This window comes from Diceros bicornis, unplaced genomic scaffold, assembly GCF_020826845.1.
Source record: "Diceros bicornis minor isolate mBicDic1 unplaced genomic scaffold, mDicBic1.mat.cur scaffold_55_ctg1, whole genome shotgun sequence".
NCBI classification, from domain to species: Eukaryota; Metazoa; Chordata; class Mammalia; order Perissodactyla; family Rhinocerotidae; genus Diceros; species Diceros bicornis.
Window position 1 is genome coordinate 4,668,297 of NW_026691429.1, and position 17,184 is coordinate 4,685,480.

The 17,184-nt window shown below is 49.6% G+C and overlaps 1 protein-coding gene and 1 long non-coding RNA gene across 2 annotated transcripts; both read right to left on the bottom strand.

The window, feature by feature from the left end:
* Positions 1-9,129: 9,129 nt before the first annotated feature.
* LOC131403179 (ral guanine nucleotide dissociation stimulator-like) lies at positions 9,130-11,134 on the bottom strand. Its single transcript, XM_058537496.1, has 4 exons — positions 11,113-11,134; positions 10,016-10,137; positions 9,714-9,814; positions 9,130-9,407 (listed from the first exon to the last, which is right to left on the bottom strand). Exons 1-4 carry the CDS (start codon positions 11,128-11,130, stop codon positions 9,283-9,285), a joined length of 366 nt encoding a protein of 121 aa, XP_058393479.1. The 5' UTR covers positions 11,131-11,134; the 3' UTR covers positions 9,130-9,282.
* A 23-nt stretch (positions 11,135-11,157) lies between these two features.
* LOC131403183 (uncharacterized) lies at positions 11,158-13,810 on the bottom strand. Its single transcript, XR_009219268.1, has 4 exons — positions 13,762-13,810; positions 13,201-13,270; positions 11,611-11,679; positions 11,158-11,187 (listed from the first exon to the last, which is right to left on the bottom strand). It is a non-coding gene; the product is annotated as an uncharacterized LOC131403183 (long non-coding RNA).
* Between the last annotated feature and the right edge of the window lie 3,374 nt (positions 13,811-17,184).

Sequence of the window (17,184 nt, forward strand, 5' to 3'; positions counted from 1 at the left end):
AAGAAATCCTGTATTCAGAATTGCTTGCCTGGATCATTTCAGTAGTCATGTGCTTTCTTGCTTAGCCCCCTCTGGTCCATTCACCAACCAGAAACCAGGGTGATCCTTTCACAATGTAAGCGCCACGACCTCTAATGGATCCCTAAAAGAGATTTTGGAGGTAGACTTCCTGGGTACCAGCTGTGTGACCTTGGACAATTATATAACCTCTAATATTCCTCATCCATACAATAGAGGTTAATAGTATTGTCTCCATAGCATTGTTGTGAGGATTAAATGAGTGAATACGTGTCAGACGCCTAGAATGTGCCTGGCACATGGTAAGGCAACATGAAAAATTTAACTGTAAATATAACCAAATTAAATATTGTGATGGCCTCTTAATTAAGTTGAACAATATGAAATTTCTAATATTCAACCATTTTGACCCATTATTATTGTTGAATAAATGATAAAACTCAGTCTAGGCAGGTTGTGTAGAGTCAAAAAGGATCGGATAAATGAAAATATTATTAGAAAAAATAAGCTGAAATAGATTGCTTTGCAATTTACAAAGCAGTTTCTCATACTTTGTTTCATTTAATCTCTAGAGAATGCTTTTCAGGGTATTATTACCACTGACTCTGAAGGAGTAACTGACTTGCCCCGAATCACACCACATTAAATAACACAATTAGAGTGGAAACATCATTTCGAGTATAAATCCCACATGATATTTTGTTTTCCCTTCATAATATCATCCGTCCTCTCAAGAAAGTGATGAAATAATGCTGATTCATAGGAACTTAGTCTTAAAGAGACATACTCTCAGATGATAAACACTATGTCTTTGAAACAGGGGTGTTGCGAGAAGAAACATGGGACCCATGCTTTCTGGGTTTTCAAGTCCATACTTAGAGTTCTGGGAAAGAGTAAAAGAAGGGAAAGGGTGAAAAATAGTCCAGAATGAAAAATGCTTGACGTATATGTAACTTTATTGATCACCTCAAGATTCTCTTTTTGTTTATGGTCTGTGTCACCCTACTAGAATATAAATGCTCTTAGGGTAGATCACTGCTATCTTGCAGCAAATGGTAGGGACTGAGTAAATATTTATTAAAGGAATGAAAGTGGCCTTGAATACATCTGCTCTTGACTCACCAGAGAACAGCCCCATACTAGGCAAATGGCATCATTAGTATAATTTTAAAAATCATGTCCTCATTAACTCGTAACCATGGATTCAAGGCTCCCATTTATTTCATACTTTCGAGGTACAGAAGAATTCTGGTGTATTAGGGAATGTATCCACAGCCTTGCTGTAAAATAAAGCAAGACTTTTTGGCCCATTGATTGCTGGTTCCAGCAGGGCCCATCTCTATACTTACCTCTAAACAATTAACTATAGGTTTATTATCCCAATGAACAGCAATTTGGTATGGAACCTGTTTTATCAGTGTCATGCAAAAGTAGACATTTGATATGTCTTTAAGTGGTGATATGGATAATAATGTTGATGCAGAAGAAGACAACTAAAAATTCTCTCTGATCTTTGTTAAGTGTATCTGGGTGAAGGGTATCTTGGAATGACTGGATTTCAGACCTCAAAAAGACTCATCCAACTCTTCATGTTACAGGTGAAGAAAATGAGGTCTAAAGATGTTAAGAGATTTGACCAGGACTAATTCCTGGGACTAGAGAGAGATCCTCTGATTCTCAGCTGGCCACATTGTCATAGCATCTCCAGCTCCAAACAGCCAAGAGAAGCAAGGCTGTTGATTTCTAGGTAGAAGTGATTCCCCTGCACGTTTTTACTTTCTCTCTCTTAGATGCCTGCTCTGCCCTGACAAGGAATTTATCTGATGTTAACGCTACACTTAAGAAGAGGAAAATGCTCCTGGCAAACATTATTGTGATTCGGTGTGGCACTGGAGAGCGCAGTCATGAAAAAATGAGAATCAAAAGAATAAGAGGTAAATAATATTAGAGAAGAAGAGAAAATCTATTATTTGAGTGGGACATAACTTATAAAGTTTACAACTGGTAAATAAGTTGAGTAATGTGAAAGGAAGCTAGATTCCTATATGAAACATCAAAAATACTGTTATATGAGCAAGAATTAGTTTAAGCACAAAGGAAAAGAAAGGGTGAGTCCACTGTATCCTCCTGACCTGGGACGCCCATAGTTTCCTGCCCTTGGACATTAGAGGTGCTGGTTCTCAGGCCTTCAGACTTCAGCTGAGTTATACCACCAGCTTTTCTGGTTCTCCAGCTTGCAGATGGCAGATTGTGGGACTTCTCTGCCTCCATATTCCTGTAATACATCTCCACATCTCTATGTTTATATATATTCTATTTCTATTTCTCTAGACAACCGTGACTAATACACGTGGATGACAAAGTCCATAGTAGGTGCACAGAGAGGAACTTTCGCAAAGCAAAGGAGGCTCCCCCACCCCACAGGAGAAAGCAACTCATCCTATCCTGGCAGCATGCATCAGCACATGCACGCGCGCACACACACACACACAAACACAGCTAACCTTAGAAATGTACTCAAGCTCAAACTCTCTCTCTCTGCCCTATAGATCATCGCAGTGGTTATTTCCACATGGCATGTTATAAATTCTTTGCAGTTTATTATGTCTTTCCTCGCGTTAAGACTAGGTCAAACAGGGGCGGTGAGTCTGTTTAGCTTTTTTGTAGATCACAGGTTTTACACCAGAGTTTTGCATGTAGTAGGTGCTCTATAAATAGAATGACCAAATAGTTTTCTCTCCAAACTGGAACATATTGAGGAATGAAAAGGGTAGTATTAATAATTATGATAGGACAACAGGAAAAATATCTGCTGAAGACAGAAATTGAGGATTTAAAAGGTAAGGTGAACTGATCAGTTTTACATTTTAAACAGATCACTGTAACTAGAATCTCGTAGGCTGATTACAGGGAGAGAGGATTTGGAAATCTTAAGCTGTAATTGCCAATTTATTGCAGTATACCAGAAAAACTTGATATCTTTGCATAAATGTAGTTAAGTGGATGGGTTTAAAATATTTCAGGAAGTGAACTTCTAGTATTTGAATTAGATAGGTAGGTAGGTAGTTAGGTAGGTAGGTAGATAGATAGATAGACAGATATAATATACGAGCTCTTTTTGTGTGCCAAGCCATATGAGAACACTGTTGAGGGAAACATCTAGAAAATCTACATTAGTCATGTCTATATGGAGTATCCCATTTAGTGAGAACTGAATATTGAAAGAAAGAGATGATGCACATATAAGTAAAGTAGAAAAAAATATCAACAAAGAGGAAAAATGGAGTTTTGTAATTTAGGTTGCTAGAGCAGGAGAGTTCACTGTGTGGGAATGGTATTTTGTGTCATTTCGGAAAGGTGATTAGAAATGATTCAAAAGTGAAGAATCTGTAGGAGGATACAGGAGGGTGGATGGATGGGTCATTGATATGAATGTGGGGTGGCAGAGTGTCCAGAATGACACTCAGGGACAGACAGGATATTAGCACAAACAAGTGAATTTGGGAACGCTGAGAGAGAAGTGAATTATTTGGGAAAGTGTTTTTTTCAATTTGGAACCTGGACACTGTGAGTCGAGTCATCGCTGATGGGCTGAGTGGGCAGGTTGATATTTGGGTCTGGGGGGCAGAGTCAGATCTGTGCTGATTCTTTGAACATTTTTAGCTCATTAGTGGTATTTGAAGCCAGTGAAATGGATATGATTGCCTAGTAGGAGGGTGCAGGTGGACAGCAGATGTCAGAGCAGGGCTGACTTCTGGGAAGCATCAGGCATTGTGGGTTGGTTATAAAGAGAAGCCAACAAGTGACTCAGGAAGTTTGGAGCAGGAGAAGGACAGTGTAGCACTGGTGGATCCCAAGGACAAATGAGCTTTCTAAAGGAACTTGAAGGCCACAAAGTCACATGCTACTGCAGGACATGTCAGACAAATAATGAAAAGGCCACATTGGAATAGTAAGAGCCGTGACCTGTGAGCTAAGCAAGAGAAGCATCCACAGAAGGGGGACATGGGATCGGTTGCCAGTGTGGAAACAGAGGCATTGGGATGTAAGTGAACTTTTCACAAGGAGTCCCTGGCAGGAGGAGGAGAGGGAGGACATCGAGGGTGAGGGGCATTAGGAACAATGGATGAGGGATTGGTTTGTAGATGGTAGAGATTTGTGCATATTTGAAACATGAGGCATGATCCCAGTAGGGAGGTGATTGAAAGTACTGCGAATATTGAAAGCATAAGGTCATTGAAATGGAAAGATGAGATGAAAATCAGAATGGTTTTAGCTAAGAAAGAAATATATCTGTATAAAACAACAGAAATGGTGTGATAAATGAATTGCTTATGCGGAAAATTTCTAGATCTGATGACTAGAGTGTGAAATAGTTCTTGTGTGGTGGTTAACAATTTGTCTGTGAGATATGAAGTAGGTCAAGAGAAAATAGTTTTATGGAACTCAAGAAATGGAAAGAAATTAACAGAGCATTCAGGAAGCGTTAGAGAATGCATGGAGGCCCATTGGTTGCTGCTGATTCTCTGTTGGGACCCCCAGGCTCCTCGTGTGCTCTCTCTTCAGCGGTGATCCTCAGTGCAGGTGTCAACATGGCCTGGCAGGTATTTGGAATCATCCAAAGTCAGAGGCTTGCAGGGCAGATATGATGAGAGTAAAGAATTAGGGAGCGTTGTCAGTGGGTTATTGAAATGATGGACCACAGAATCCAAGATTAATAGGGAGGAGTAGGAAGAGAGAAGGAAGAGAGCCTTGTTAAGATACTCTAACTGGAGTAATCTATTTTCTTAAAGAATGGTTGTATACGGTAGAGTTCTTTGTGTAGAAACTAGAAATGTGGAAATTTGTGGTGAGAATGTGGTGTTTCTGAGTTACTGATTTACAAGCAGGAGAATTTTGGGTGAAAACAGGCTCTGGGTGTGGAAGTGAGTATCTAAGGGTGGAAGAGTGCGTGATTTCATTAGAGATGGGACACTCAAAGGAGTTATGGAGTCCTTGGATCTCTGTGTCCCAATAACGTAGGTTACAGGGTACCAGCATGTGTATAGTTGTCAATGATAGAGAAGGGAAGAGAATAACATCCTTAAGCAAGACGGAGGAGGCAAGTTGGTCTGGATTTGCACTGATAGTGACACATCAGCTTGATAGTGTCCCAGAATCCCGTTCTCAACGTCTGATGCCTATATCAGCAGCATCAACATCAGCTGGGAACGTCTTAGAAATGAAAATTCTCCGTTGCCTCCCCAGACCTACTTGGGTTGAGTTCCAGCAATCTGAGTTATAAAAACTCTGCAATGATTGTAATGGACAGTATGATTTGAGACACATTTCTCCAGGGAGAGAAAGAGGGTGCAATATCCAAATGAGCTGCGAACATTCTCCATGGATGGTAGTCTTCATCCTCCTCTTTGTTCCAATTTTGCATTTTATTCTGTTTTTAAAGAGAAAGCTCAAAAAATATGTCCTAACTTCATAGTAGAAACAATGAGACCATGAAACTAAAACCAAGTAGAAAACTGAAGTTCTATGCAGTCTGAAGGCTGAGCAGCTGTATATTCCAGAGGTCAGTTACTAGAATCGCTTCCCATCCTGGCAGTGAGGTCATGTGCAGTCAATGGGAGGAGACCTTGGAGAATCCCCAGCAAGTCTGTGGATACAGGAGACTGCAGGGACTCCAGGCCTGCAGCAGTGAAGGAGAACTCTTAAGTCCTTTGGATTCACAAATACCTTAAAAACAGTTGCACTGGGGGGTCCAGGTGAATCCCTGGGCCGTGGCTGAAGCTGAGGGGTCTGCACACCAGCCCTGAGCCCACCCCTGGCCAGTGTCCATATTGGGCAGAGATGAGTCCTGGTTTGGGTCTGGGTCTCTCATAGCCCCTCTGCAGGCAACGAGCATCTTTTGGAGATATCAGGAGACAGACACAGAAAGTGAAGAAAAGCATGGGAGGGAGTGACTGTGGCCTCGAGGACAGACGAGATTGCCCGGGAGGCAGAGAGAGCAAGGAGCCAAGAAAGGCATCCTGAAAACACAGTGAGAAAAGCAACATGGGTGCTGAAGAAAAAGAGAGTGATGTGGTTGAGAAATTCCCCATGAGACAGGCTTGACTCTCACAGCATCTCTTTGTAACGTCCGTCGTGATCTTTACCTTTCATGATAACATCAATTTTTATTTACCATGATTTTTCTTCCTTTTTATATTAAAATTGATAGGATAATCGATGCTGAGGAATTAGTGTTTTGAACTTATATCTGTTTTTTCATTGAGTGTTAACTCAATGAAGAGATGATACCTACTTGAATGAGATTTATCTTTTAATATATATTAAATCTGATTCCATAAATTATTCTGATTTTGCATGTAATTTTTTTTTTTTTTTAGCTGAGGGAGATTCACCCTGAGCTAACATTTGTTGCCAATCTTCCTCTACTTAGTATGTGGGTCACCGCCACAGCATAGCTGCTGAGTGTTGTAGGTCCACACCTGTGAACAGAACGTGGGCTGCCAAAGCAGAGCTTGCCAAACTTAACCACTAGGCCAGGGGCCAGAACTATGATTTTGCATCTAATTTTAACATAAAATCCATCAATCTTTCTCTTCTTTGTCACATGTTAATTCAGACATAGGTCATTTCTGTATCATGAATTAAGTATCTCTTGTTTGTTACCTGGCAAACCTGTGTAGCTTTGATTTTGGAATCTTAAAAATGAGCATACCCCCTGGGGGCATTATTTTCCCCGTAGAGAACCTTGGCAGCAGACTCATTGCCTTCCTTCCCACACTAGATCCAGAGTCGTGGAAATGTGTTCGCCTTGCACACAGCACAGAGCACATAGGAATTACTCCACAAACATGTGGTAAGTGAACAGTTGGTGGCATCATCAGGTCATTCACAGAACGAGACTGAGAGAGAGCTTCCTTAGGTCAGGAAGGAGAAGCATTCCTTTATATTTTCAATCAATGTTTTAATTTGTAACATTGTAATGTGAACACCGAGTATACTATTTGTATCAAAATTGTGTTCTGAAAGTTTTCAAAAATCTCTAAATCTCAGAGTAGAGGAAAATCAACCTCTGTGAACCTGTCACTTGCTTCAAAAATTATCAACTCGTATACCATCTGGCTTCGTTTATCCTCACACCCACCCCGCTAGAGTTAACCAGCTGAGATGACTGAGAGCACATCATTTCAGCTATAAATATTTTCAGTTTCTCTTACAGATGAGGGATTTTTTGAACACAAACACACTAATGTTATCACACACAAAAATAAAAGTGTCATTCCTATAATCAACTATCTGGTCAGTATCCAAAGTCCCCCAGTTTTCTCAAGATGATTTCCTGGTTTTGCATTTTATTGGAGTCAGGATCTTTAAAAAACCCTTTTTTTGCAATTGCTTGATGTGTTTCTGAAGTGGCTTTTACTCTCTTACTAGTTCATGCATCTTGATGTTTGGGTGGGATATGCCTGTGTGTGTTTACATGTCTACACCAAGCTGTGAATTCTTTCTTTCCTGGATGGCAGTGCCCTGGCAGGAAGGGCCTGTGCTGTGGGAACCAGGATTTCTACTCTGCATCTGGCTGAACTGAAAAGGCGTCCCTGGGTGACACTTGCAGCCTTCAGAAAGGAGGGGGAAGAAGTACCAAGGAATTCAAGACAATGGCCCTTGTCTTACAGGGTGTTTCCAGGGCATGATGTTCAAAATGCCGGGTGGTAACCCTTTAGCTCCTAGTCGTAGGGTGGATTCTGGGTGTGAGCTCAGAGTAGTGTCTGTTTACCACCCATGTGGGAAGCGTTTCAGTATTTTAATTGGTAAGTTTGTGTCTGTTGTGTCTGTGTTGTCTAAGATGGGTTGCATTCCCCTGCTGGACCCACTCCTATACCTGCCCCTCTCGTGCCTCATCTTTCAAAACTCCCAACAGGCAAGTTTCACATCCCTGTAACACACATCCACATAACCACAGCACAGACTGGGGAAAAGAACACAGTCATCCCAGGGGCTACGTGCTCTATGCGCTCAGGCCCAGCTGCCCCTTTGGGACAAGTCAGTAACAACACGACTGAGTGTGTAAACTAGTGACTGTCTGAGACCATGGACCTCAGAACACCAAGGTCCCAGATGTCACCCTAGGCAGCAATGGACAGTGTGGGTCATTCAGTGGCCAGGATTAAGGTCTATTATCTTGGCAAACCAGAGGTCACCCCGATCCATCAGGCCCAGCCAGGGAGGAATGGCCACGATGTACCTGACAGAGAGGCTGGGGGCCTTCTACGGAATTTCTGCCCAAAAAGAATCATATAAGGAAATGCGGGGATGCTGGAAATCCTAGTTCACAGGGAGTGGCGAGGTTTATGGAAGAAAGTCCTATTGTAGGTTTAAAAGCTGCCTCATGAATCTTTTCCTCTGGATATGAAACAAGTGGGAAAAGGACTTCCATGGCATGGGCCAGGATCCCAGGAGGATTCCAATCTAGGCGAAGGGTGAACAGGGAGCCCTAGAGGCGGCCTGATGGGGATGTCCTGTCGGCCCTTAGTCCATCAGCACATGGTCTTCCTCTGGCCTTGTCTTTTCCACATGCAAACTTTTATCTTTTTACATTTTTTCCTCATTTAGTGTTGATGCAAATCTAGAGACTGATTAGAAAACGGTAACTTCCAATAGTTGGTCAAAAGAAACCTCAATGGGAGAAGCAGAAAACATCCTTCTTCCTGGAAAGCTGTAGAAAGACAGCCGCTGCCCTGGGGAAGGACATGGTCCTGGCAAGTGGTATTTGAAAGACATCTACATTTCAGTGGTTGTTGCTCTGCCTGGGAAAGTCCCTCCAACCTCTACATCCAGGGAGATCTGAGGGGCTGTCTCTGCTCCTGGCCCAGGTGAACCACACTGAAATGCACCTGTCCTCTGAGGAAGGGGGACTTGAGGGTGTCATTCAGTAGCCAGGGAGGGGACTGGCCGTCCTCCCTTCTCCCACATACCATAAGCTCTGACCATACATGAGTTCTTAATTCAAGGCGGAATGTGAGATTCTGTGTCTCATTTACATGAGCATAAGCAGTGAAAGAACCACACCACAACACCCAGGCTGTGACAGAAACAGAACTTACTGCAACATTCAAATCTGATATTTACTCTTAAACATATACTAATGCTCCTCCTCAATGGATAAACAGTCCCTGGGGTGCAGATGTCAGGGATTTGGAGGGGGGTCGTGCCCTCCGCCTGGGGCTTTAGGGGAAACCAGGGAAAGTCTTCAGATGTCCTCCTTCACTTGGGGTGGGGGGGGAAGAGCTGACCCGGTGCACCCCGAGGGTCCCAGTGGCCCTGCTGCTCAGGAGGAGCTGCACTTGTGGTCTCCAGAGGGTTATGGCTCCTTGCCAAGGGCACGGTGGCTGAAGAGAAGAAACAGACTATTTTGGGGAACCTTCCTGAGATTCACGGCACACCTCCCTGCCCCACAACACTCTTATCCAAACCCTGTGCCGAGTGCTCAGTCCATCAACAGCACCTCGTTTGTCCCTGATGGGGGAGGCATCATTTAGCATCACTCATTTAAGAGGAGGCAACCGAGTCCCAGAGAGGAGAGGGGAGCGGCCTGTCCCAGGCCTGGCCAGCACTGGAGCTGGGATCCAGGCCCATGCTTAGCCCGAAGCTGTACTGAGCCCCTGGATTCAGTCGCTGCTGCTCCTGACACTCACTCGGCCCTGAACTGGAGGATGTCCGGTTCCTCTTTCTCCTGAAGAGCCGCATTTTGCTCGTCTTCTGGTGTGTGGGCTCCAGCCGGCAGGAGAGGCAGTAGCTACAGGACAGAGTGGCCTGTGAGCTACCAGGAGCCGCACCTCAGGTGTCCCTCCCAGAGCCTGCCAGCAGCTGAGTCCCGGTGCCCCATGGGTCACCACGCAATGAGGTCTGGGGCTGATCAGGGAGCCAGGCCCCACGCTCTGCAGCCGGCCGGCCGAGAGAGTCTGGCCTGCCCTCACCCAACTCCTGTGCCCCTCACCTCTCATCAACACTGAGGGGCTCCATCGCCTGGAACCAGGCCCCAAATCGCTCCTCGGGATTCAGGTCATATTCACTTGCAGCCTGCTGGAGCAGCTGGATCTTCCTAATGACTTTGTATTTCTGGGAGGAAGGACAGGATGCAGACAGGTCCCGGGTGGGGAACCCTGCCAGGGACTTGTGCGGAGTGAGGATCTGGTCTGGGGTCTGTGCTCACTCGGGAACCCTCCTTCCTTCCCACTCCATTCAGGACTTGCCTGTCCTCACAGTTGGCTTGAATTAGTTCCTCATCCAGGAAGGTGTCCTTGATGCCAGCCCCTCCCGCACCCGCCAACGTGATGGGATTCCCAGCTTTGTAGCATCTAACTGTCCCAACAAATATAAGACCCGAGGGATGAGGACACGTGACATCTTGCCACGGGAGGTCTGTGATTTCCACTTCCCCACCCTCCCCACAGCTGCTGACCTCACGCCATTTCTGGAAGTTGACCAGATTTCCCTGGAAGGGAGACAGCCAATGTCCATCAGTAACGGCCCCCTAAGCCCATAACCAGCCCCCATCCCACCCCTTCTCAGGCTGCAGGAATGTCAGGGCCCGGCAGAGGGCAGACCTTCCACAAAGAGAACTTGACACTGGGCCAGGCTCTGGGCTCCAGAGCAGGAGGGACAGGGGAGCTGAAGCCAGAGACCTTGCAGCCCACCCATTTCTGATGACAGACGGGAAGACTGAGGCCTCAGGCAAAAAGGGACAGCTGGACCACAGATGTGCTTCCTCACTTGCAGGGGCTGATGGCACTCCCCCAGGGGCAGGGCCCAAGGGGGAGGCTGAATCCAGCTCAGACACAGCCTCCTGCAGCTTTGCAGGCAGGCAGCTATGAGCTTCACTAGTCCTGAGAGCCTGGTAGGGGGCTTACGCGGAGCCTCCATTCACGCATCACTAAGACGGGCCTGACTCTGACTCCCTAGCTCCCAGGGGTGGCCATGGTGCTCTCATGAGAGGAGGTTTGCCAGGTACAGAGAGCTCAGGGCCCAGTGCAAGGCTCTCGCCTCCCAAACCACAGGATCCTGCTCCCTGGCCCCACCTCCAGGCTCACTCACTTGTAGATCATCCTCCATCCCAATGTCCAGCAGTTTCAGGTGATAGAGGAACGTGCCCAGGAAGGGGACGACACCCTGTGAAATCAGGGTGGGAGTGGGGATGAGTCCCAGCTCTCAGGTGCCCCCATGGACCCTCCCCCAAATCCCTTCACCCCAGCCTCCTGCCCACCGCAGACTCCCACAGAGAGCAGCCTAGGACCCTCAGCAGCCTCCCCCCTGTTGCACCCTCCAGGACCACCCAACGTCCCCCGTCAGCTACCAGGGGCGGCTTTTGGCAAATCCCAGGGTGTGCGGTCCCTGCCACTCCCCCCGCAAATCCATCTTGCGCCCAGCCATTCCAGGCCTCCTCCTGGTCACTTCCAGGGCAGGCATTTCAGGCTCTGGGGCTCCAGGAGCTGGGCTGGAGGAGGAGGGACCCCTCTCTTGGGGAGGCCTCCAGCCGTGAGGGGTGAGACCCCCTCCTCTGACACCTGGACCCTCCCCCTCAGGCCCCCTCACCTGCTGCTGCTGCCTCTCCTGGGCTCCCTGGGGGTCCATCTCTTGGGTGGCCCACACAGAGTTCACCTCCTGCAGGGTCAAGGACAGGCTCAGGGAGGCCATGCTACCTTCCCCGTGTCTCCCAGGCCCCTGATCCTGGACCCTGGACATCTGATGTCTATGGCGGCTCCCATTCCAGAGTGATCTGATTCTAGATCACTCCCAGCTCCAACACTCCCTCCTCTGTGCCCTCAGGCCTGCCTAGGCCCCTAAGCCTCTCTCCTCCTCAAGAAAGTGTGAGGAGGACTCCCATGCCTCCCAGGGTCCCCTGAGGACTGTGTCATCTGACTGTCACCAGTGCTCTCCCCTCCCCCCTCGAGGAGGAGGAGCACAAAGCCGCTGCACATTCCTCTCCCCCTTGTACCTCATCACCCCTGTGAGGCCTGCACCACAGATCATCTCCCTCCATTTCCCAGATGAGGAGACCGAGGCCCACAGAGGGGTGGTGACTTGCTCAGGGGCCACAGAGGAGAGACCACTCCCCCTCCCAGCCAGAGGCCCTGGCCCCCGGCCTTCACTCCTCCTCCAGACACACCTCTGACCAAGGCCCTGTCCTCTGGACTCTCGGGGTGTGTTGAGGCCCTCAGTCAGCCTGAGCCATGGATCGGGAGGCACAAGGTGTCTCAGGGGGCATATCCAACTGGCTTCTGCCTGTCCCAACCCCTGGGGTTTTCTGACTCCAGCTGGACCTGAGGCCATGCCAAAGGCCTCAGCTCCCTAGGATCCCCTCAGGATGGTCCCTGCACAGAACTCCTCCTTCATTCACTCAGGAAGGGGACCCCCTTGTGCCACATCTGAGTGACAGTGTAGGGAGTGACCAGGGCGTTGGGTGATGGTGACATTTGCATCCTTTTTTACTTGGAACCTTCTAATGTCCTGCCAGGAAGGTCCATTAAGAATCTGTAGGTTCCCCGATAATTCTCATTGCCATCTGGGGTGTATCCTTATCAACAAGTCACCTGGGGAGACTCTCACTGAGTTTTCAGCAGTAACCACTATCGGGATAGAGTGCAGAGTCCCAGAGAGCACACAGTTCTGTGCCAGATCCACCATTCGTTCCAAGGCTGGGCAGCCCCTGTGTCCACCTGGCCTGTGTGACCACACAGTGCCCGTCCCTGGGGCAGGCAGAGTGCCCTTCCCTGAGAGGTGCAGTGCAGATAGAAGGAGCAGCAGGGACCTGGCTTCCTGAGGACAGACCGGGCTGCTTTAGGAGGAAAGGAACCCCCACCCACTCCATCCACCCGCCAGCCTGGAGGAAGATGAGGGCCAGCTGATGGGCCCGCATGGAAGCTAGAGACCTGCTCATTCTGCCAGCTCCTCACCTCCTGGAACAGTCCAAAAAACACCACTCTATCCCGTGACCAAGGCCTCCTGCCCCAAACAGTCCCCACCTGCCCTTGCAGCTCACACCACCTGCTTCCTGTCAATCTGGACAAAACAGACCGTTATGTCTCAGAGAAACTTTCAGTGAAAAACTAGCCAAAGCACACTCTGCCTGGTCCCTCCTCCCCCCTCCCCTCCCCTCCTTCCAGATCTCCAGCCTCCACGCACCTCCATGAGCAGCTTCCTGCTCTCCCGCTGGTCCGTTTTGCACAAGGTTTTAAATTTTTGGCAGTTCCTCCTGAGGAGGGAAAAAAGGAAAGAAACACTGTGGGGTGGTTTAAGGGTAAATCCCTTTTGTTTGAAAACCCAGAATTATCCAGACAGCCTGGATGAGCGTTTTCAATGTGTGCTCTGAGCCCTGAGGTCTCTGGGACTGGGGAGGGAGCTCTCCTGTTGTCACCTGGGGCCTTCGTTCTCTTATCTACTGAACAAATCTGTTTTAAACAGTCTTGATTTCAGGTGGACAGAGAGTTCTGTTGCTGCAAAGCAAACCCTTGAAAATGTTCAATTTAGTTCGAGCCAGGGTCTGGCACTTAGGGAAACTGATTCCTAAAGCAGAACCACTGGCCTAAGTTTCCAGAAAGACTCCAAGCCTCCCAACCAGGTCAGACCCTGTCCCCAGGGTTCACTGTCTCCCAGGATGTCCCAGCTTACTGAAGGGCAGTGGCAGCCCTGTGGGGGGGTGTCTGGTTCACCCAGGTGGTGACGCATGGAGAGAGGCCTACGCACCTGGACACCCGTCCCCACGTCTTTTTTAAACGCTGAATGGAGGGGCTCTGCAGGGCCCAGAGGATGGCATGGAGTGATGAAAGGTTCCTCAGGCCTTTGCACTCCTGGGGAAGGGAAGGGAATGAGCTGTGAGGGGAGCTGGAGCCCTGCTTCCTCTGGCTTTGGTCACCTCATGGACGTCCCCTGTCCTGGATGAGACAGAGGCTCTGGAAACCTGAGAAGAGCACAGCTAGACCCTGATGAGGAACACTCCCAGGGAGGAGGATTTTAGCTCAAGCCAAGGAAGGAGCCCAGGAAGGGGTGAGCATCCCACCACTGGGACCAGGAGTCAGGTCATTGAGACACTGGCAGGAGGGGCCTAAGGACTGTGCAAAGGCTCAGACCACAAACTTCAATCCTGACAGCTGGAAAAGGAGAAGGGGCAGTTCCCACGACTCCAGAGAGGGGCTCAGAGGGCCTCCCACATCTTACCTTGGCCACCTGGATCCAGAGCTCCACCAACCTGGCCCTGTCCTGGGCTGTCATGGTCGGGTCCCCGAGGCAGGTGGTGATGACACATTTGACCACTCTGATAAAGTGGGTCATGGTGGCACGAATGGTGGGTGCCAGGAACTCATTGGCCCTGTTGTCCCACTGGGACCAGATGGAGTCCAGGAAGTGGCGGGGCATCAATTTCATGAACAGCTCCTGGGGAGGACAGGGAGTGTTACCCAACCCTGCCACATCCCAGCTCAGTGTCCACAGCCCCCAGTCCCAGGCCGGGTCAGTGGTGAGAGCTGGAGCTCAGGAAGCTGAGAATGTGGCCTGAGACTTGTGGGAGTCCCTGGGTGTTGCCTGTGTCCCCTGAGAGCACCCAGCACAGGATGACCCAGGACCCGATACTGTGGTGCAGGATAGTGACATTTGCTCCCAGCCCAGTCTCACTTCCTCCAAGCACCAGAACTCGGCTCCTGCTTGACCATCTCAAGGGGAATCTTCCAACCATTCTGATTATCCTGGGGTCTGACTCCTCTTTCAGATGCACATTCCCCCAAGGCAGCAACAACCACGGGCTTTGATTGTCTGCCATGTAGTCATGGACATATGAGGTGCCTAATAAGTGCTGAGGCTCTTGAGGCCTCTCGGGCAAATGAGTATTCTACCCGAGGACCTGATAGCACTTCAGTGAGCTCCCCACCCCCAGCAAAGAGCAGACTCTGCCCAACTTCCTCTCTGCTCCACCTCATCCATCTGCACAGCCACTCTGCATGGCAGATGCTCTCAGTGTCCATCTCTCCTGTCCACATGAGGACAGCAAAGGCTCGAGAGTTAAGAAGGCTGCTCAGGTCACATGAGGGTAAGTGGGAAAGCAAGAGGTTGGACCGAGATCATGGGATTCTAGATCAGGAAATGGCAGGTCTGGGGCAGCTGATGGCACAGGGGAAGGCCGGCCCCACCTGCCCTGAGAGCCCCGCTGCTCACCACATCCATCAGTGTCAACTGCTCTGCCACCAGCCGGGGAGGGAACTCCAAGAAGTCAGGCTTCTCCTCTCTCAGCAGCTTCTTGGTGCTCAGGTCCGAGGGGCAGGTGGGCTCCAGGGCTGGATCTGGCTCTGCTGTTATCTCTCCAGGTGGAGGGAGGATTCTCCCTGGAGCCAATGGTCCAGCTGGCTCCAGCTCAGGAGCTGGCACTGGGGCTGGAGCTGACGTCGGTGGTGTCTCTGGCCCTGGAGGGACTGATGGAGGTGACACTGGCTCCAGCTCTAGCACAGGTGGTGGAACTAGAGCTGGAGCTGGATCTAGCCGTGGAGCTGGCCCTTGCTCTGGCTCTGGAGCTGGAGGCAACTCTGGAGATGGTACTGCAGCAGGAGAAAGAAACAGTTTCACTCAAGTAGCTGACTTCCCCTGTGCCTGTCAAAGCCAGGAAAGACCCCACTGCCTTGAAGTGAACCAAGCCTCTGAACACTCTGCAAATTGTCATCCCAGACTGCAGTCGCCTCACCTTCCAGCTCTGCCTCAATGGGCCGTGGATGCTCCAGCTGGACCTGGAGAAGGTAGGCGTGGCCCTGCAGCCCCGAGCCAGGCAAGCTGAGATGCAGAGAGGCCAGCTTCATGCTGAAGCAGGGATAGTGCAGGGGCTCCCAGAAATCCTGCCCTGGGTCCAGGCAGGTTCCCACCAGAGAAGAGATGGCACTGGGGGAGGCAATTGGGCAACAGAGTCAGAGGCCTGGCCTTTCCCTCCACACTTCTCACCCAAGGCACCCTGGCTTGGGGCTGGGCCCTATGCCTGCCCCTCTCCATCCAGGTGAGAGCCACAGGGCAGCCCTGACCCCTGTGAGGCTGTCCTGGCAGTGGCAGGCCTGCTTATCCAGCAGGTTGACACAGAGTCTGTTGTGACTCTCTTCCCACTGACACTCTTCTCCTGAAGGTCTGGGACACAGCCCACCCCAGCACTCCATGCACTTGTGCAACTGGATTGAGCACTGAGACAGATTTGTGACCAGGTTGCTCACACGCCTCCTGTTCTGGGCCTGGAGGCGGTGGTCAGAAGAGGTAGATGTGGAGAAGGGGAGGCAGATTCAAATGGGTCTGTGGTGGGAATGGGTTTCTAGAGGAGAACTCAGCCCAGCCACCCCTCTGGTTCCCAGGGGTCCTGGCACCCATCCATAGCTCTTTGACTCCTGTCCTCCTGGAGTGGAAGCCACCGGGCCTCTGCCTTCCCATGGGAATCAAAAGATGCGTGAGATGCGGCTTCTGACAGGCTCCCCTCAGCCACAGCCTCCATCTCTCCCCCCACAGCTTGTTCTTTAGAGACAGGAGGCCGTCCTTCTGCACCCAAAGACCACTCACTTTTTTAGGTGGTCCTGCGCTCTGCCCTCCTGGCTGGAATAAGGGGAGATGCCTCCAGATGTAAAGGAGGCTATGAGGGCATCCCTTGGGATGGAAGGTGGATGACAAGACCTGCGAATGATGTCTAATGTCAATGTCTGACTCTCAGACGGAAATTGAGGCCACGCATTGTGTCTCCTTCATTCACTGGGTTTACTGTCTCCAAATGTCCTGCATGCAGTAGATGCTTAATCTACATGGTTTATTGAATGTAGTCCACCCAGAACCATCCCAGACACCTGAGTGGGCCTAGGGCCTCTCTGCTGCCCCAGAGATCCTTGACTGGCTACCCCAAGGAAAAGGACCAGGACCAGCTGGATGGAATCTCCAACTCCTTGCCAGGGTGGTTTCCATGTGCTTTTCCAAACTCAGAAAGGCCGCATCTCAGAGATGGCTGAGGCAGACTACTTTTCACGGGGAAGAGAGAAATAAACACCATGAACAACCACAGCACGTCCACAGCCCTCTCTGCAGAGCCAGGCACCAGGTAAGCACCCGCCATGGCTGATCCCATTAGTTCCTACAATATCCCCATGAAATTTATCCTCTCCCACC

Excerpts from the sequence above, each read along its gene's own strand:
- LOC131403179 (XM_058537496.1), bottom strand. Across the intron at positions 9,815-10,015 it reads CCCCTCAGTGTTGATGAGAG|CTACTGCCTCTCCTGCCGGC; the intron begins GTGAGGGGCACA and ends TCTGTCCTGTAG. Across the intron at positions 9,408-9,713 it reads ATCCTCCAGTTCAGGGCCGA|CCACCGTGCCCTTGGCAAGG; the intron begins GTGAGTGTCAGG and ends TCTTCTCTTCAG.